The 18,157-nt window shown below is 37.7% G+C and overlaps 1 protein-coding gene across 1 annotated transcript in view; it reads right to left on the bottom strand.

Moving 5' to 3' along the window:
- Positions 1 to 18,157, bottom strand: part of LOC107654504 (syntaxin-binding protein 4-like) — a 38,193-nt gene that overhangs the window by 8,908 nt on the left and 11,128 nt on the right. The window contains exons 6-13 of the mRNA XM_016441588.1: positions 16,465 to 16,544; positions 15,010 to 15,133; positions 14,750 to 14,891; positions 11,093 to 11,199; positions 10,838 to 10,979; positions 10,627 to 10,699; positions 3,407 to 3,495; positions 561 to 657 (exon numbers count right to left, since the gene is read on the bottom strand). Coding sequence (XP_016297074.1) covers positions 561 to 657; positions 3,407 to 3,495; positions 10,627 to 10,699; positions 10,838 to 10,979; positions 11,093 to 11,199; positions 14,750 to 14,891; positions 15,010 to 15,133; positions 16,465 to 16,544 — 854 coding nt within the window. The remainder of the gene's footprint in view (positions 1 to 560; positions 658 to 3,406; positions 3,496 to 10,626; positions 10,700 to 10,837; positions 10,980 to 11,092; positions 11,200 to 14,749; positions 14,892 to 15,009; positions 15,134 to 16,464; positions 16,545 to 18,157) is intronic.

Raw genomic sequence — 18,157 nt, 5'->3', positions numbered from 1 at the left:
GGGGGGGGGGGGGGGGATCTGATCCCCCTGAAGGTCAAAAAAACAATATGTTGGTGGGAGTCATAGAACAGAGAACAGTCTACTTATAAAATGAAGCTTTACCTGTAAATATTAAGATACATTTCTATGGATATTAAATTGTAATTTCGTATTTCAAATCATAATCATAACTTTAAATCGTAAAATGGCAACCCCTGAATTGGTTAAAACAATTAACATTACCTAAGCAGTTAAATTAAATATGCTATAAAACCCCACTCATTCAAGGACGTTTGCACAGGATGTGCTTTTATTGCAGGGGTAGTGCAAAAACATAATGTAAGTGTGTGCATGCTGGTAATTTTAAAAAGAAGTGAAAATTTGTAAAAATAGCACTTCAGATCAAAATGGCCCGTTTTAGACTCGCTTCCAATACTGAAATATGTGATTTTCTAAAAAAGGGAATGTCAGTCCACACCAAAATGATTGTGAAAATAAGTGATTATTTCCTTTATCTAGTTGACTGGCTGAGGATCATGTTATGCAGGTGCAGCATAAAGGTGTAAAGGATGTGTCTATACCTCCATACGATACCGTTCCCTGAGGGTCTGTAGTGAGACTCTCTCTGAGCTGCCGCTGCTTCTCATCTGTTACATCCAGACCCAGGTACGACAGAGCCTGCAAAATGACCAAACTGTCAAAAACCTTCATCATTATAGTGGTTCAGGCCTACTCAACCACATCCTGCACCTTTGAAATTCTGAGAGGTCTGCAATGCCATTCTCCTATTCTAAAAAAACAACATTTAATTTTTTTTTCATTTATTTAAATTTTTTATTAATATATTTATTACAACACTGTTTTGAATTTACTGCTCAGAGCAGAAAAATTAAAAAAATATAACTATAAACTATTATGCTTAAATGTTTAGTGAATAAACAGGTATTTTAAGAGCTGACTGATGACCATGATTCTTTTTCGACTGTACAGCATCCAACCAAGCTTGAAACGAATGTTACAGCTATGTACACAAGAGGGCAGTGTGGTAACAGAGGTTAAGTCAGTAGCGTACAATAAATCCAGGTTTATGGTCCATAAGAGTTCAAAAGACATTAATAAGGCTAATCAGATTAAGTTCAAACCTACAATCTGATACTGCCACAAAAGTAAGATACTGTTCAAACACCAATGGCAAGAAAACTGTCCTGTTCCAGATAACATCTACTTAAAGATGAGACAAACGGAGGAATAAACAGCATAAAGTCACATCAAAATTTTGGACCATGTCAAATATTTGTTCGTGCAACACTTAATATTGTGTGCATTGTGCCTTTATTTCACATTTAAGTGCTCTCGTCCATTGAGACCTAATCCTATTAATGGGCCGGTAGATTAGGGTCAGCCTCGGGATCAGCAGGATTAAATTAAATCTCTGCTAAACAACTGCACCATAACAAAGAGCAGAGACAGAGATCTATGATAGGTATGATAGGTTATCTCCATAAGTGCTCTGTCAGTTACTTCGCACTGAGACACAGGCTCCTCTTGAATTCACTGGTTCAGATTTCAATGGGGATTAACCCTTCAAATTCCCCTTGTTTTCTGAACTGCTGGGTCCAATCCTGTCATTACTAAAAAATACAGGTGCAAGCACTTGGCACATGCCACTGCAATCATAAACTATATAGAAAATAAGTGTCTTATTTTTCTCAATAAATTATTTTACACCCAAATTAACAGTATTTATTTAAAATAATTTATTCTTAAATGTTTAAAAGGAAATCCACTCATATGAGTTGAAGACGATAAAAACTGATTTATTTTAGCTGGTTGCCTCATGGGGGCCACCAGGTTAAAGGGATAGTTCACCTAAAAATGAAAATTCTGTCATTAATTAATCACCCTCATGTCGTTCCAAACCCGCAAGACCTTCGTTCAGAAAATTAAAGTTGAACCACTGTCACATGGACTATTTTAACGATGTTCTTACTACCTTTCTGGGCCTTGAACGTGTCAGTTGCGTTGCTGTCAATAGGAAGGTCAGAAAGCTCTCGGATTTCATCAAAAATATCTTAATTTGTGTTCCGAAGATGAACAAAGTTCTAACGGGTTTGGAACGACATGAGGGCGAGTAATTAATGACAGAAATTAAATTTTTGGGTGAACTATTCCTTTAAGGTCACATGACTAGTATACTAATTTTATGTCACACTTTCACTCATGGAAATAAACTGCTGATGTGAACTGTAGTCATATTTTGTAATGTTATCTATCTCAGTGGTTCTCAGTCGGAGATGGGGACCATTAGGGGGCTTCAACATAACAAAAAAAAAGTACTTGAACTATTTTTTATAATCAAATTCTAATCTAAATTAAAATGCTAAAATAAACATAAAATCATGTTGTAAGCTGAAATTTACAAAGATAAAAATATTGCAATATAATAAAAGTAATAAATAAAAATAATATTTCTTTCTTCCCACCAGTGTTAATTTTGGCAGCAAATTTTGATTTAGTTTTAGTCAGTCTCTTGATGAAAATGTCATTTAGTTTTAGTCATATTTTAGTCATCTGAATTGTTTTAGATTTAGTCTAGTTTTAATCAACTAAATATCATACAATTTTAGTCGACTAAATCTAAAGTAGATTTAGTCGACTAAAATCTAAAGGGTTTAGTTAAATTGCAATGCATTATTATTTATTTATTTCTGTTTTGGTTATTTTAGTACATCAAGTTAAGCTAAAGCTTATAAACTAACTTAAATAAAATAAATTTTTTTCTAATATATGTATTTTAGATATGCATTTCCTTTTTTATAGATTCGTTTTATAATTTCAGTTAACATTTATTTTATTTCAATTAATGAAGAATATTTTATGGTTTTAGTTTTAACTATAAAAACCTGATGCTAGTAAAATGTATATATTAAATAATATTTTGAATAATGTTCTTAGTCTGTCCATCGTGTGATGGGGAATCCCAGACAGAAGCTACAATAGTTGTTAATTAAATGGAAATTAAATTAAATTAAATACAGTTTATGTACCCAAAATATCAATAATGACCAGGAAAAAAGCTTGAAAAACACTGTGATGCTTATTTTGAAATGTCTGCACTGTTGACTGTACAGTAGCAGGCAGCTCATTCAAGTTCAGATGAGGGAAATAAAATATGCATTCTTACAACCGTCTAAAACATATTACCATATAAATATCGTATAGTAAACTGTCATAATTAATTCAATTCAATTTTTGTTAATTTTAGCCATTTTTGTGTGAGAAAATATTACCAGTTAAGTCAGCAGAATGTGTCCTTGATTATCAGTCAAACGTAAACTTACCATTCACAGCACCTGACTGCTGAGAATGTTTCATAAAGCATCGCTCTTTGTACACATGCAAAACTGTTTGTGTAAACCAGGCTTACCAGATCGAGCTTCTCTGATTTGAGCCGTATGTGGGGGTCCAGTGAGATCCTGGGTTTGGAAACAGTGGCTTGTCTCTGCGCGGTGGAGGCTGAGGGGGAAAGTGGGACAGTAATGCACCTACTTTAAGAGTCATACTCACATTAGAGCATTTAGTGGCGAGTGCTAGTAAGCTGCATTGGAAAACGTGGCCTTAATGTTTTTTTCACTGTCTGGGAGCTCAAATGAATGGGTATTATATTAATACAATAAAGATTATGAACTGTGTGAGGGATTTGAATGGAGGGGTGGAGAGAGAGCGATAGAGAAAGTCAGGTATTAACACCAGTGCTTTCAGTGGCGTGTGTATTGTTAAGCAACGCTGGCTATAAGAGCTATGAAATGATCACCCCCACCCCGGGGACACGCTCCTGCAGGGGATTTATCTGCCTTCTGACGCTCATGATTGACAGCTTGAGCTCAGACACGTCAGACTCACGCAGACTCAGACAGGTCCCATGCCGGTAATTCAGGACCAACACGCACAGCAGGAGCTCGCTAAGGGGCAGTGGATTTAACAGGTGGTACTGATGGTACACAATCCAGGACAACTAAAACAATCCAGATTAATGGTGCTTCTATGAATGTTGCACCAGAATTGCAACTCATTAAAGGGTTGGTTCACATAAAAATTGAATAATTTACTCGCTTTCATGTTGTACAAACATGTATAAATTCCTTTTCTTCTATGAAACACAAAATGTGAATTGTTGAAGAATATCCTGGCTACTGTTTTCCTTATAATGAAAGTGAATGGGAACTCACTCTGTCATGATCCAACATCACAAAAAAGTACATTAAAAGTGTCTATATAACTTACGGGGATAGTTCACCAAAAAAATGAAAATGTTGTCATCATTCACTCAGCCTCACGTCGTTCCAAACCTGTATGAGTTTCTTTCTTATGTTGAACACAAAAGAAAATATCTTGAAGAATGCAGGTAATCAAACAGTTGATGGTCCCCATTGACTTCCATAGTATTTCTTTCACTACTATGGAAGTTAATGGAGACCAACAACTTCAAAATTCTTCCAAATATATTCTTTAGTGTTCAACATAAGAAAGAAACTTTGGTTTGGAACAACATGAGGGTGAGTGAATGATGACAACATTTTCATTTTTGGGTGAACTATCCGTTTAAGTGCTGTATTCCCAGTGTTCTCAAACTAAATATAGCAAAATTAGGCTGACGTTAGAATGGCATTTTGTCATGATGACTTCTGTAGTCAATTTCAGAGCATCATGGATGGGTGTTACAAAAGATTATTCATAAAAAAAAATTAGATTTCAGTCTGTTTCATACACAAAGCTATTATATGACTTCAGAAGACCTGGAATATAGCACATGATTATAATTTATATAGGTCTTATTTACTTATTTATATAGGTCTCTGAGTCTGAGTGCATCTAGTCTCTTATTCTAGGAAGGAGAACCAGAAGGGCTTTTGCAGGATTACAGCACCTATTTAATTCAGATAAAACAGATCTTCCTTATTCTTATAAGATTTAATCAGCTAGTCTGGATAAATGGGTAATTAAGTACTATACACTTTATAGATGTCAAGAATGATTAGAATGATTTGCGTGTAAACACAACACCATCCAGAGTTCAAGGGCCAGCCAGGCATGCTTACATCCGGTCTAGATTCACTTTAAACTCTGGGCCAGGGATAGCCTGATGGACAGGTGCATGGTACTCATCTAAGTTTGGACAATGGACATTAAAGCCACACTTGAAAATATCTGAATGTCATTGCATTAAATAACAATTTACAAATGTTACAAATAGTTTCTTAACCAATATTTTTGATTTTTTTAATTCTAGTAATAATATCATCTTACCTTTCTTTTAATATGCTTACAACAAGGTCCATTTACTTGAGAAGAACAAATATGTATTATAATAAGAATTGCTTTCAGGAATATATTTTGAGGGTTTTAGTATTTATAATTAATATGCATAATATTAATTATTAATATTAATAATTAGTTGTTGTTTTTTACTTTATCCACTGCCAATTTTTTTTATATTAATTATGAATATTCTGATTTTTTTGTTTTGTTTGCTATTTTAATTTATTTTAAAGACAGATAGCTCACATTTTAAAAAGTTTATTGGGTTAAAACAATACGATAAAATCAATATATTGTTAAAATCAATCATATTGTTAAAACCGTTAGGGTAATTTCATAAACAAAAATTAACTTGGTCAAAATAGTTCATTTCAGTAATTGTTTATTCTGAAAAATGTCTAGCATAATATTTTTCACATTCCACTTGCTTTGATATATCTAATACATGACACATTGAAATACACGAATGACAATCAGCCATTTTTAAGTGTGAATTAAGTGTCAAAATGTTTTTGGGGTCTCTGTGTAGAGAAATACAATGGTGAATTGTTTTTGGGCATTATTTCAGCATAGAAAGATTTCAGTGTCTTGAAAAGTGACTTGACATGTTAACATCCACTCTGACTGCTGCTTCAAAGTATCTAAGAGCATAAAATGGACTAAAGTGGTGTCACATCACGTTTCTGTTGTGTTTTGCTTTACTCCCCGTGACCTAGTTTTGTCTGTGTCTTGATCAGTTCATTGTTCCCACCTGTTGTGTCATCAATTATCCCATTAGTCCCTGTGTTTATAAGTCCTGTCTGTTCCTTAGTTCCCTGTCTGCTATTATTTGTATTTTGGTCTACGTGTTGTGCTATCCCAGTTCCTCGATTCCTTGTGTTTGCTTTGTGGATTATAATAAAAGACTTTATTGGACTACTCCTGCATCGTGAACTCCTTAGACAGCCAGCACACATTACAGAATAGCAGACCCTCAAATTGAGTAACGTAATAGTGGCGTTTTTCTAACTTTTTTGTTTTTGTTTCTCCCCTCTCCTTGAATTAATTTACCGGCTGTCCAACTACTGTGCCTGGAGCAACAGGATCGCACGCTGGAGGACCATACCCGGGACTTTTTAGATCTGGCGTGCCTTACACACTTTCCCAACTGCTCGCTCTGTATCTTTTAGGGATGCACCGACACCACTTTTTCCAGTACTCGCCCGATACGATACTTTTATTTTTGGTACTTGCCGATACCGATATTTTTATTGCATTTGTACATTTTTTAAATATTGGGTACAGAAACCAAAAGGGTATGTATAATGTTAGTTGGTTAACTTCATTTATCAAATAGATAGTCAAACCAAAATTTATTCAGACACCTTCAACATTTCTCACATTATCACAGTTTATTCGCTATAGTTTAGAAAATGGTAATAAAATATGACAAGAACTCCGAGTTAAACTGTGTCAGAACAAATTCATCTTGATAATGTTAGATAACTTTGATAGGAAGGTATGTAATAGATTACAATCAACCAAAAATTATTCAGACAGCTGTTACTATGACGCTTTGGATGTGACTGTGAGCGCACGCGCCTCTGGAGAGCGCGAGTACCGAATGGCTTAAAAAGACGTGAAAATAATACATTTTTGTGATGATGCAACAATGACCGATCAGGCAATTGACAATTCTGTCAACTGTCCTGAAACGCGAGCTAAAGTCTTCTATCGCAGCGTGCAGCAGCTGCGTCGATGTGAAACGAAAGTCAAAGAGAGAAGACGCGGTACAGCTGAATCACTCACGCTGTTTTCATCTGATGGTTTGTGTGGATTTATTTACTCATCTAACCTACACGCTATATTGAATAAAGGTTTTGCAGTAATTTCCCTCATTTTAAAGTCGAAAGCTGCGGGAATGAGTAATGCGATGTATGCGCAATCCCGCAACGAAATTCAGGATCTGATTAAACATAATTCTACTATACAGAGAATTATGAAATAGATTTTCATGACTTTTCAACGAGTACGAGTACGAGTACGAGTACAGGAGACCAGTATCGGGCCCGATACCGATACCAGTATTGGTATCGATGCATCCGTAGTATCTTTTATTACACCAGCCTGAGCGAGGGGTGTAAGGCGCGTCTGCCAGCGAACGGTCCCAAGGAGGATTTCGCTGCTTTCGTGGAGTGGGTGCTGGAGAGAAATTGACTGTTTTTCTCTGCTTGCCCCGCTGAGGAACAAATCCCAGCCAGCGATCATCCAGTGGCACGGAGCAATTACCTGACACCAACGCAGACGGAGAGCCTGGGCCCACCGCAACACCAGAGCCAGCGTGCAAGACCACGACTGAGCCTATCATCGCCCCGGAGCCTGAGCCTCAAGATCGTTCTGACCAGGTGCGTGAGCCTGCAACATCGCCAGTCCCCGAGGGAGCTTTGGTGGAGATCGAGGGCTTGGAGAGAAGCCCCGCCCATACTCCCGCCACTGAGGGTGAGCTGCCACTGGATATTATGAGGAACTTATGGACATTTTTCAAATGGACTTAATAGACTGGTTTGGGGAGGTAATACCCAGTGCTCCCGAGTCTCCTGTGTCTCCGCTGGTTCCGCCCAGCTTCTGTGTTCCCTCCCAGCCTCCCTCTCCCGCCTCCTCTCCTAAAACCAGCCAGTTTCTCATCCCTGTCTCCACTGGTTCCCGTCAGTCCCTCAGTTCACCCTCAGTCAGCGCCATCTGTGCGCTCTGATCCGCCTCAGGACTTCCAGTCTCCAGCTCCGCCTAGGCGTGAAGATCCCGTCTCTGCATCCAACCTCCGAGTCCTGGACTCCACCTCTGTCCTTCGACCCATCGGCTCCGCCTTGGCTCCCTTTGTCCTCAGTCGCTCCAGCTCCGCCGCGGTCTTCCGGATCCCCGCCTCCGCCTCGGCCGCCTGAGCCTTCTGCACCGCCTTGGCCCTCCGGATCCTCTGTGTCAGATCCCCTGGCTCTCAGTCTGCTCTGCTCCACCTGGGTCTCCACCTCCAGCTGCTCAGTCTCCGTCAGTCGGCCCCCTGGTGTTGTCGCCCCCTTCTCCACCATGGCTCCTCCCGCCGTCGATTCCACCGTGGTCCACTATCCTGGCTGGCCTCTGGATCTCCATCTGGCTCCTCCTGCTCCGGGCTCCTCCCTCGCTCCTGCCTCCATCCACTCCGCCCTGGTCCTATGAACTATGCCCCATTCCCATTGCCTGCCCCCCACCTGCCCCACGCCCGCCTCCTGAACCCCCACCCTCCCACCAATGTTGCACTGCTGTTGTCGGCGTGAGGATGCGCCGTTCCGGGCGGGGCCTGAGGATCCCCTGTCGCCGCCTCCAGCCTCCGAGTCCTGGACTCCACCTCGGTCCTTCGACCCATCGGCCGCCTCCTGAACACTCCCTCCTCTGTTGGACTTCTTTTGTCGGCGCGAGGACGCGCCATTCCGGGAAGGGGCGAAATGTCACGTCACGTTTCTGTTGTGTTTTGCTTTGCTCCCCGTGACCTAGTTTTGCCTGTGTCTTGATCAGTTCATTGTTCCCACCTGTTGTGTCATCAATTATCCCATTAGTCCCTGTGTTTATAAGCCATGTCTGTTCCTTAGTTACCTGTCCACTATTATTTGTATTTTGGTCTACGTGTTGTGCTATCCCAGTTCCTCGATTCCTTGCGTTTGCTTTGTGGATTATAATAAAAGACTTTATTGGACTACTCCTGCATCATGCGCTTCTTAGACAGCCAGCACACGTTACAAGTGGCTTTCTCTGTATGGTTTCTTTAACAATTTATCAATCCCATTTTGTGCCCCAAGAAAGGATTACACACTATGCACGGCAAACCAATCTGTACCAAACAGCTACCCAGCTGCTGTGAACTGAGATAAGAGCACTATCTGACTCGACATGAAAGAGGCCTTCCTCTCTTCTTTTGGTACGTCTTCAAGAATTTGATTGTTTAATTTAAACACCTCACATACATGCCCGACCTCCGCAGCACCGAGAGATTACTTTGCAACTAACCGTTGATTAAAATCCAAACACTGCTACTGACTAATCCCCAATCTTTCTCTTTGAAAACAAATAATTGCTTTGCAAGAATCCCGTTTCTCTGAGCGCTGGTTAATTTTAGCTGCTACTTGCACTGAGGCAAGGTGCAATCTGTAAGGTACAGTAATTTAAAGAGCAACTACTTTCTGTATTCATGAACCTGCACTTGAACACCACAGGTATTTTCCCTTTTAGTCTGTAACCATGAAGGATTTTAAAGGATGTAAACTACAAACACAGTAACAATAAATTTACTGCAAAATATCTATATTAAATTAAAAGTTAATATTAAAAATACAAATAATTAATGTTTGGTTTTTTTATTCCAGTAAGAATATCATCTTATCTTTTTGTAAATATAACAAGGTATATTCTTATAATAAGGTAAATGTACTTGAGAAGAAAAAATGGTGTATCGTTGTTTTCTTGAAATATATTCTGAATTCTGTTTTTAGTATTTATAATTATAATTCATAATGTAGAATTATTACTGTTATTGTTTGGGTCGGTAAGATACGTTTTAAAAAATAGTCTCTTATGCTCCGCATTTATTTGATCAATATTTTGAAATATTATTAAAATTTAAAGTAACTGTTTTTATTTATAATTCATTTTAAAATGTAATATATTCCTGTGATGTCAAAGCTGAATTTTCAACATTATTACTTCAGAGTCACATGATCCTTCAGAAATCATTCTAATGTGCTGAATTGCTGCTCAAAAAACATTTCTTATCATCAGTGCTGAAGACAGTTGTGCCTCTTAATAATTTTGCTTTTTTTTCAGGATTCTTTGATGAAAAGAAAGTTCAAAATATTTTTTTTTTGTATTTATTTGAAAAAGAAATCTTTTATAACATCAATGTATTTACCGTCCCTTATGATCAATTTAATGCATCCTTGCTGATTAAAAGTATTAAATTCTTTTTTTTAAATGTTCTAACCCTAAAATTTTGTATTTATGAAATTTTGACACTCAAGTAAATATATATATTTTTTTATATAATGTTGAATTCTGTAAATTAAAAAATATTGCAGTAAAACAATAATGTAGTATGATAGAAAGGCACAAAGAGCACAAGATCTTGTGATTACTTTGAACAAAATGCACTCGTTTCGAAAGGTTATGAAATTAGAGCACTCCTTTCAAAAGGAAAATATGAGCCTTATAAATCACAAAATCTGCACTGTTCATGTGGGTGATGAGAATGGGTGGAAACTAGCAGCAAAGCTTATTAAGATGGAGTTAAGGGGGTTAGATATATGAGTCCACCTTCGTGAAATGTACCTGAAACCTGTATGTCTGGAGGGCAGATATCCGGGGAGGATGAAAGCACTGGAGCGGTTTCCTCTCGTCGCATCTACAAGAAGAAAATTATGAAGCATTGCATGCTTAGCAGAAAGACCATGGCAAGTGTGTGTATTATGTAAGCCACAAGACTCTCTTGTTGTTGAAATGCCAAAGACACGACATGATCTGTACACTAGTAAACACTAACCTCAGGAGATCGGACATGAACCTTTAACCGGCTGGAGTTGTATCCGTTCCCAACCCCCCTCTGAACTCCATTATGCAACAATGGGCTGTTGGAAAAAGGTCCTTTTCCTGGGATGAAGGCAATATCCACCACTGGTTCCTGACTTCAAGGGCAAAGAACAGGGATAAAAGATACATTATGTAAAAGAAAGATGTACAAAGATACTGATTAAACATTGATCAAAATACATAAAGCTACATTGAACAGAGTGAATACCTGAATTTGACCTTATTGAGCACACTTTTGGCCTCCTCATACGTGCCTCCTATCAATGACTCCTTGTTAATGGCGATAAGCTGATCTCCGGGTCTGAGCCGTCCATCCTATAAGGCCAAAGGAATGAAAATCCTTACTAAATGTTGCTGATCAGTCACAATTCATGGCAGACATTGTTTGAGAAAGCTGTGCCAACAGGATCAGCAGGAACATAAGCCACTGTACTACTCATCACCAGGTGGAGACCTGAGACCTCATGTCACAGAGGACACCACTACAGCAACTCCATCCCCTCTGAGACACTAAAACTACACAACTGTGGCAAAAGTCCTATCCGCTCCCTAGCATTTCCAGAAATTGGGGGTTAAGAGATGCACGATGTATTAGCAGTCATATCGGTACTGGCCCAAAAAATCATCAGTTTTGCTGTTGGTGCACCTATAACACAACTAAAATAATGTTTACTTAGAGCCTGCCAAATTTTTTATACATAGCATTTTGTATCTTAGCCGTTTCTTAAGGTGCATTCATGCCATGTCGTAATTACTGGAATTACGAGATGCCAACTTGTAAAAAGCATTCACATCCTTGTAGAACTCGTAATTACAACTTGTAAACTGGGAATTTTCTAAGAGCTACAACTTTTACCACCTGACCACCTGATATTTCTTGAAGATACATTTCTTTTAAAACAGAAGTTGTAAGTTTTTTGTTTGTTTTAGTCTCACAAATTTTAGACTGATATTTGATATCTGCCAATACATTGGTTATTTGCTTAAAAATATAAGTAATTACAGTTATTGCCAAAATGTCCTTATCTGTGTATCCCTATACTACTCTTCAAAATTTTGGGTTCAGGAAGTTTATTAAAAAAAAAAAAGTTTTTCTCTCATGCTCACCAAGGTTGCATTTATTTGATCAAAAATACAACAAAACAGTAATACTGAAAATTATAAAAAAAATAAAAAAAAACTTTTTATTTTAATACATTTTAAAATGTAATTTATTCCTGTTGCTACAAAGCTGAATTTTCAGCATCATTTCTCCAGTCTTCAGTGTAACATGATTCTGCAGAAATCATTCTAATATGCTGATTTGCTGCTTATAAAACATTGCTTCTTATTATTAATGTTATTAACAGTTGTGCTGCTTGATATTTTTATAAATTAAAATGTCTCTTCTGTCACTTTTGATCAATATAATGCATCCTTGCTGAATAAAAATATTAATTTCTTTAAAAAAATGTTGACCCCAAACTTTGAATGTACCAATTTTACTGTAGACAAAAATATTAAGAAAACTATTTTTGCAGTTCCAACTATGAGGAACAATAAAAGTGATTCTTGTTTTTGGAGATACCACTTACATGCAAGTAAACGCTAAAACCAAGGACTAAACAAAACAAAACAAAAAACAGGGTTTATTTCAGATAGCTCTGAGTTCTGATCATTGATTCAAAACAGACATGCATGGGACCTTATATAATAGGTGTCACAGATGGCCAACAATCTGACACTGAAAATCTAAGTGATATTGAATATCTGAGTTTCAGCACAATAGTCCTGTAGGTGAATGCTACAGCTCCCCTCCCCATTCTGAGTTTTATATTCCACAGGGAGGGCGATGCCCTAGACAGCCTTCTGTACACCTGACCTCTAGTCTGCTGTGACAGTACTGCCCATCCCCAGAACAGCCCAGCGGAGCCTTTACCTATTTTGTCTATCAGGGAAAACACTCAAGACAATGTAAAGCAGGGGATAAATTGCTTAAGACGGTTTCCAGGAGATGTCTACTGGCTTAAGAGGAAACCTTTGCACTGGCTCAGGCTATAACGCAGTACTCTGACATTCTAGGATGTCATCCTCACTTTAATCCGAACCCCCTCTGCAATAAAGATGGCTAAATGTGTTAGAGCTTAATGGTAAGGTGTAAAAAGCTGAGTGATCCTTGCTTTGCAGGAGAAGATTCTTGGAGGTTTATAATCTGTTTCTTCTCCAGCTCAGACTAAACACTTCCTCTAATTGTGTGACATATCCCACTCATTTATGTCCACTGATCTCTCTCTTTCTCTGTCTCATTTAATCATAATTTAAAGACAAATGATGATGCTTACAATTAGTAGTTAGCTTAATACGCACCCAAACCATCTCCATATACAAGCTGCCCACACAACCTTACCTGCTCAGCCATTCAGCACTTGTTATTCTCAAAATTAAACAGTTAAAACATAATTTAACAGTGGTTCTCAAACAGGGGGCCTCAGCTAACTTCCAAGGGGGGTTTAAGATGACTTAAATAAGGCAAAACAAGTATCAAAGTAAGCTGAAACCACTAAAAATCCAGATATATCTTTATATCAAGCTCTATATCTAAAACATATCTATATCAATACCTAAAACATTGCGTTGAAACCATAAGTATATATTTTGACGTAAAGTGGTGATATCTACAGGTGCATCTCAATAAATTAGAATGTCGTGGAAACAAATTGAGGCAGTAATTAAAGCAAAAGGAGCCCCTACCAAGTATTGAGTACATGTACAGTAAATGAACATACTTTCCAGAAGGCCAACAATTCACTAAAAAATTTTTTTTTATTGGTCTTATGAAGTATTCTAATTTGTTGAGATAGTGAATTGGTGGGTTTTTGTTAAATGTGAGCCAAAATCATCACAATTAAAAGAACCAAAGACTTAAACTACTTCAGTCTGTGTGCATTGAATTTATTTAATAGATGAGTTTCACAGTTTGAGTTGAATTACTGAAATAAATGAACTTTTCCATGACATTCTAATTTATTGAGATGCACCTGTATGTGTGTGAGGTGTTTACATACTTTTTTAAATTAGTCTTCCAATTAACTTCCCATTATATTGTTTATTCAGACTGATTCGCGAACGTGGAATGCACACAAACACAAGAGGCGGGATTTATTGCTTGAACCAATCACAGCTGAACATAAACAGTCATATCAAATCATATCACGATGGAGGCATTGCCTCTTCTCATGTGACTTTCCCCCATTCATTCTCAATTACCACCCACTGCACGCTTTAGTTGGTCTGTTAAAACTCAATGGGCTCAGGGGAAGCGAGAGAGATGTGGAAACCCGCTGTAACTTTACCTGCTGGTGTCGCTGTTGGACAATGTTTCTTTAGAAAAAACGAGTGATTTATACACTTTTTATTGTTATATTTTGTAATATTGGCATTGTTTTATTTTTGTTCAACAAATTTTATTTCTCATCCAATATTTTGAGGAGACAATGCCTCCCTTGTCTCCTCGGAGGAAATACCCCTGATATATATGTATATACATTTTCTTTTCTTTAAATTCTTATCCTTATCCAGTAAATCATGAACAAATGGAAAAGGCATTGGGCCATCAAATATTGTTGGAAATCTTGGTCAATGGGGGTCCTTGGAGTCAAAAAGGTTGAGAACAACTGCAATAAATGTTTTTCTGTCCTTCTTGATCCAAAACTTGTCTCAGATCAAGCTATATGTTTAACTGTGTTTTTGTGAAGTTGGCTCTAAATAGATTCTAAATTTAGCAACGTAAGTTTAAAACGTTTTGATGAATCATGATTTCTGTGTACACCCAGATTATGCACAAATACATGCTCACACAGTATATTACAGAGTCCCACTCTCTCACCCGATGACAATCTCCTCCAGACAGCACTTCCTGGATGAAAACTGCAGGCCCATCAGGTCTGTTGGAGCCACCGCCGACTGTAATACCCAGACTGCAGAAGCGAGCGATTGATATCAGCTGAATCACCCCTTCACCTGGGTGACTGAAACCAAACACACACACACACACAAACTTTGTATTACTAGAATGAACTATTGGTCAAAATAGTTAAACAATTCAGTAAGTAAACTTTACACAACTAAATCATTGTTTTCCAGTACCTTAGGGACCGTAGCAAGGGTCCTGTATTGTTGTAGTTACTCTGAGACCCAGCAGGACTAAGCAATAGAGGACTTTGAGATCTGGATGAAGACCCTGATGATGTGCTGTCCAAGTATCTGCCTGCTTTAGCACAAAAAAGATGGATAAAGACGCGAGTGAAAAATGAATGATCACAAATTGCCTGATGTCAACACTGACATAATACTAGGTAGTTAGTAATTGTGAAAGCTTTTATAAGAGCCATTGATACAACCCATCAATTCATCTATTTCAACAATAATAGCGGCTTTAGTATCTAAAGAATAAGAGTTAATCCAAACCAACTAAAAATAAAGATACAGAACTTTGCTTGTTATACAGTGCCGTTCAAATTTTGGGGTGAATAAGATTTGTATTAATTTATTTATTTTTAAAGAAATTCATACTTTTATTCAGCATGATGATGCATTAAATTCATCAAAGATTTACAGTATTTCAAATAAATGCTGTTAATTTGAACTTACTATTCATCAAAGTATCCTGGAAAAAAGTGTGTCACAGTTTCCATAAAAATATGAAGCAGCACAACTGCTTTCAACATTGATAATAATACAGAATATTTCTTGAATATTTCTTCAGCTTTGCCATCGTAGGAATAAATTAAATATTAATGGAAAATAGAAAACAGTTATTTGAACGATTCAAACATTTAAACAGTAGTGTACATAAAAAGGTGTGCTGAAATCAAGAGAAGCTGTCATGCTCATAAGAAGTCATGAGTTGAAGTTTGCAAACTGAACTTTGTTGTATTGTCAAAGAAAATGTCCAGATGAAGACCTCTGACCAAAGCTCCGTCTCATTTGCACTTTTAAATTAAAGACTCGAATTAAACTCTTTGCTGTGCTTAAAGCAAGTTACATCATTAGAATATTCTACACTGAGGGGAGAGCAGGGATCAGACTGAGCAGCCAGTGCATGAGCACACGCTCCGCTCCCAAAAACTTTTCCTGTGGAGCGTCTTTCCTCCGGCAGGAACAGATGTTCCAAATTGCATAATGGACAAATGCGCTGTCTTAAGCCATTTTCAAGGACTAATTTGTTTCTCCCCTAAACATTATAATTATAATTGACTTGAGTCCAAAAAAGAGATTGTTTTTTCGAAAACACAAACAGTTTGTACTTCTGCTGTTTTACATATATATTTGAGAAAGAGTAAAAATGTAGACGTTAAAAAGAGAGGATGATGATGAAGAGATGTGATGTGAATTTCTCCCTCTCCTCCTCCAGTTGTGAGGATCATATTGCATGAGTCAGCATTTCATAACCTTTGTTATGTCAGGGAAGAGGAAAGACACATTCTAGTACACCTGAGCACAGAAATGAATGCCTTTAGAAAAGGCAATACTATGCCTTTAAATATGTATGTACATTTCATGTACTGTAAACTTGACAATGACTAAAAAATAGAAACCTACTATGCTGAATAGGTGAATTCCTGGTAGATCCTGTGCTGCCGTTTGAGCCGTATTTTTCAAGGAGCTCTGCAAATTCTCTCCTACACAAAGACAGAAGAGGAATTAACAATAACGACAATGTAACCAACCAAGAAAAAAAATAAAACCTTCAATAACATCATACAAAACAACCCAAATACCTTTAGACACCTAAATGACATAACAGTTACTGCCCTCAGATTATGTAAGAACAGCTTGCACTATTCCAAAATAATATCATGTCAGTTAATTCGTTTGTGAAGGACTCGGGAATGTTATCTACACAATCCAAATAAGCTCTAAGCATATATACGACTCTGTAGAGGGCAGCATACAGTGATTAAAATATTCCACATCACTACAAGAAGGAAAAAAACATGGCAAATCCTAAAATAAAAAATAAAATAAATCATAATTTTGAACAACAGCTGGAAATTATATATATACAGTATATATAATATTATATATGTTATATATAGGACCAGCTGTTTTCCATTAAATGTGTTTATGAATTATTTGTTGTTATATACTGCTGGAAAACAACTGGTCCTGCCAAATCAGTGTACTGTTACTGAAATATATAGCAATGCCAATGGATTTTGTGATCAGCCTATTGAGTAAAAATAAACATGCTGAGTTCTCTTTAGTTGCCTTTAGTTGAGCTGGGCAGCATCTACAGTCTATTTAAATATTCCCCTCCATCTCAGTCCATTTTCCCCTAGACACCTCTTGAGTGTCAAATATAGGTCAACAGAAATGTCCTGTCACTGGACTCAAACCATATTCACTTATGGACATGTGTTCATTACGCACTGGTGCACAGCGTCGGCCACTGGCCTCTTTACCTACATGCAGGTGTCCCTGAGTGGCTCCAAAGACACATGCAAATCTAAGCAGAACTTTGCTTCTTTTAACTACAATGCAAAGCAACTTTGTGGGTTCAAAAGACTATATAAGGACAGCCAAGCCTTCAATAACTACTGTAGACCCATAGATCTTTGCGATCTTCCATACCAGAGCCGATTCATATTTATTCTAAGTCCAAAATATCTTGGTGTACTCAAAGTGACAGCTTTCGAAGTACATGATGCAATGCAATAAGAGCTTTTTCCTCCTTTTCCTTCGTCCTCAGGATGGGTTATCAGTGCGGATTAAAAAAAGGGAGGTCAGACAAGGTTGTGATGCATATGGCAAGGAGTCGACTCTAAAAGGCTTGAGCGTTGTCTCAATAAACCGCTGTGGATACATGCACATTCTAAACCGTTTTCCTCATTAATATACACAAACAAAAAGCCCAGAAATGCTGCGCTCAGTCTTTCGGTCCCTGTAGACTTCCAGGTTGTTGATATGCGGGTGAAGGCAGCGGAGGTCTTTGCATGGAGGCAGCGGCGTAATCCCCTCAATGCGCATTGGTTAAGGGCAGAACGCAGATTAAAGCACTGAGACGCAAGGACTCATCTCATCATGGTTTAAACTGTGAGTCTGTTCTCATTCTCCCTTACTCTTGCTCCCTCAGTATCTCCATGCACGCAATGCAGGGTTCTTCCTTCATTCATACAATCTGCTATGGGACTGATCTCATGCCAGTCTGTCCTTATGTAAAGGTCAAAAGTACACTGCAGTCATGCCACTGACTCTCACAGTAAACACACCTGGGATTCTGCTTAATATATGT

This window comes from Sinocyclocheilus anshuiensis, unplaced genomic scaffold, assembly GCF_001515605.1.
Source record: "Sinocyclocheilus anshuiensis isolate Anshui unplaced genomic scaffold, SAMN03320099.WGS_v1.1 scaffold419, whole genome shotgun sequence".
NCBI classification, from domain to species: Eukaryota; Metazoa; Chordata; class Actinopteri; order Cypriniformes; family Cyprinidae; genus Sinocyclocheilus; species Sinocyclocheilus anshuiensis.
Note: the sequence above shows the minus strand (reverse complement) of the source record. Positions and strands in the feature narration are given on the sequence as shown.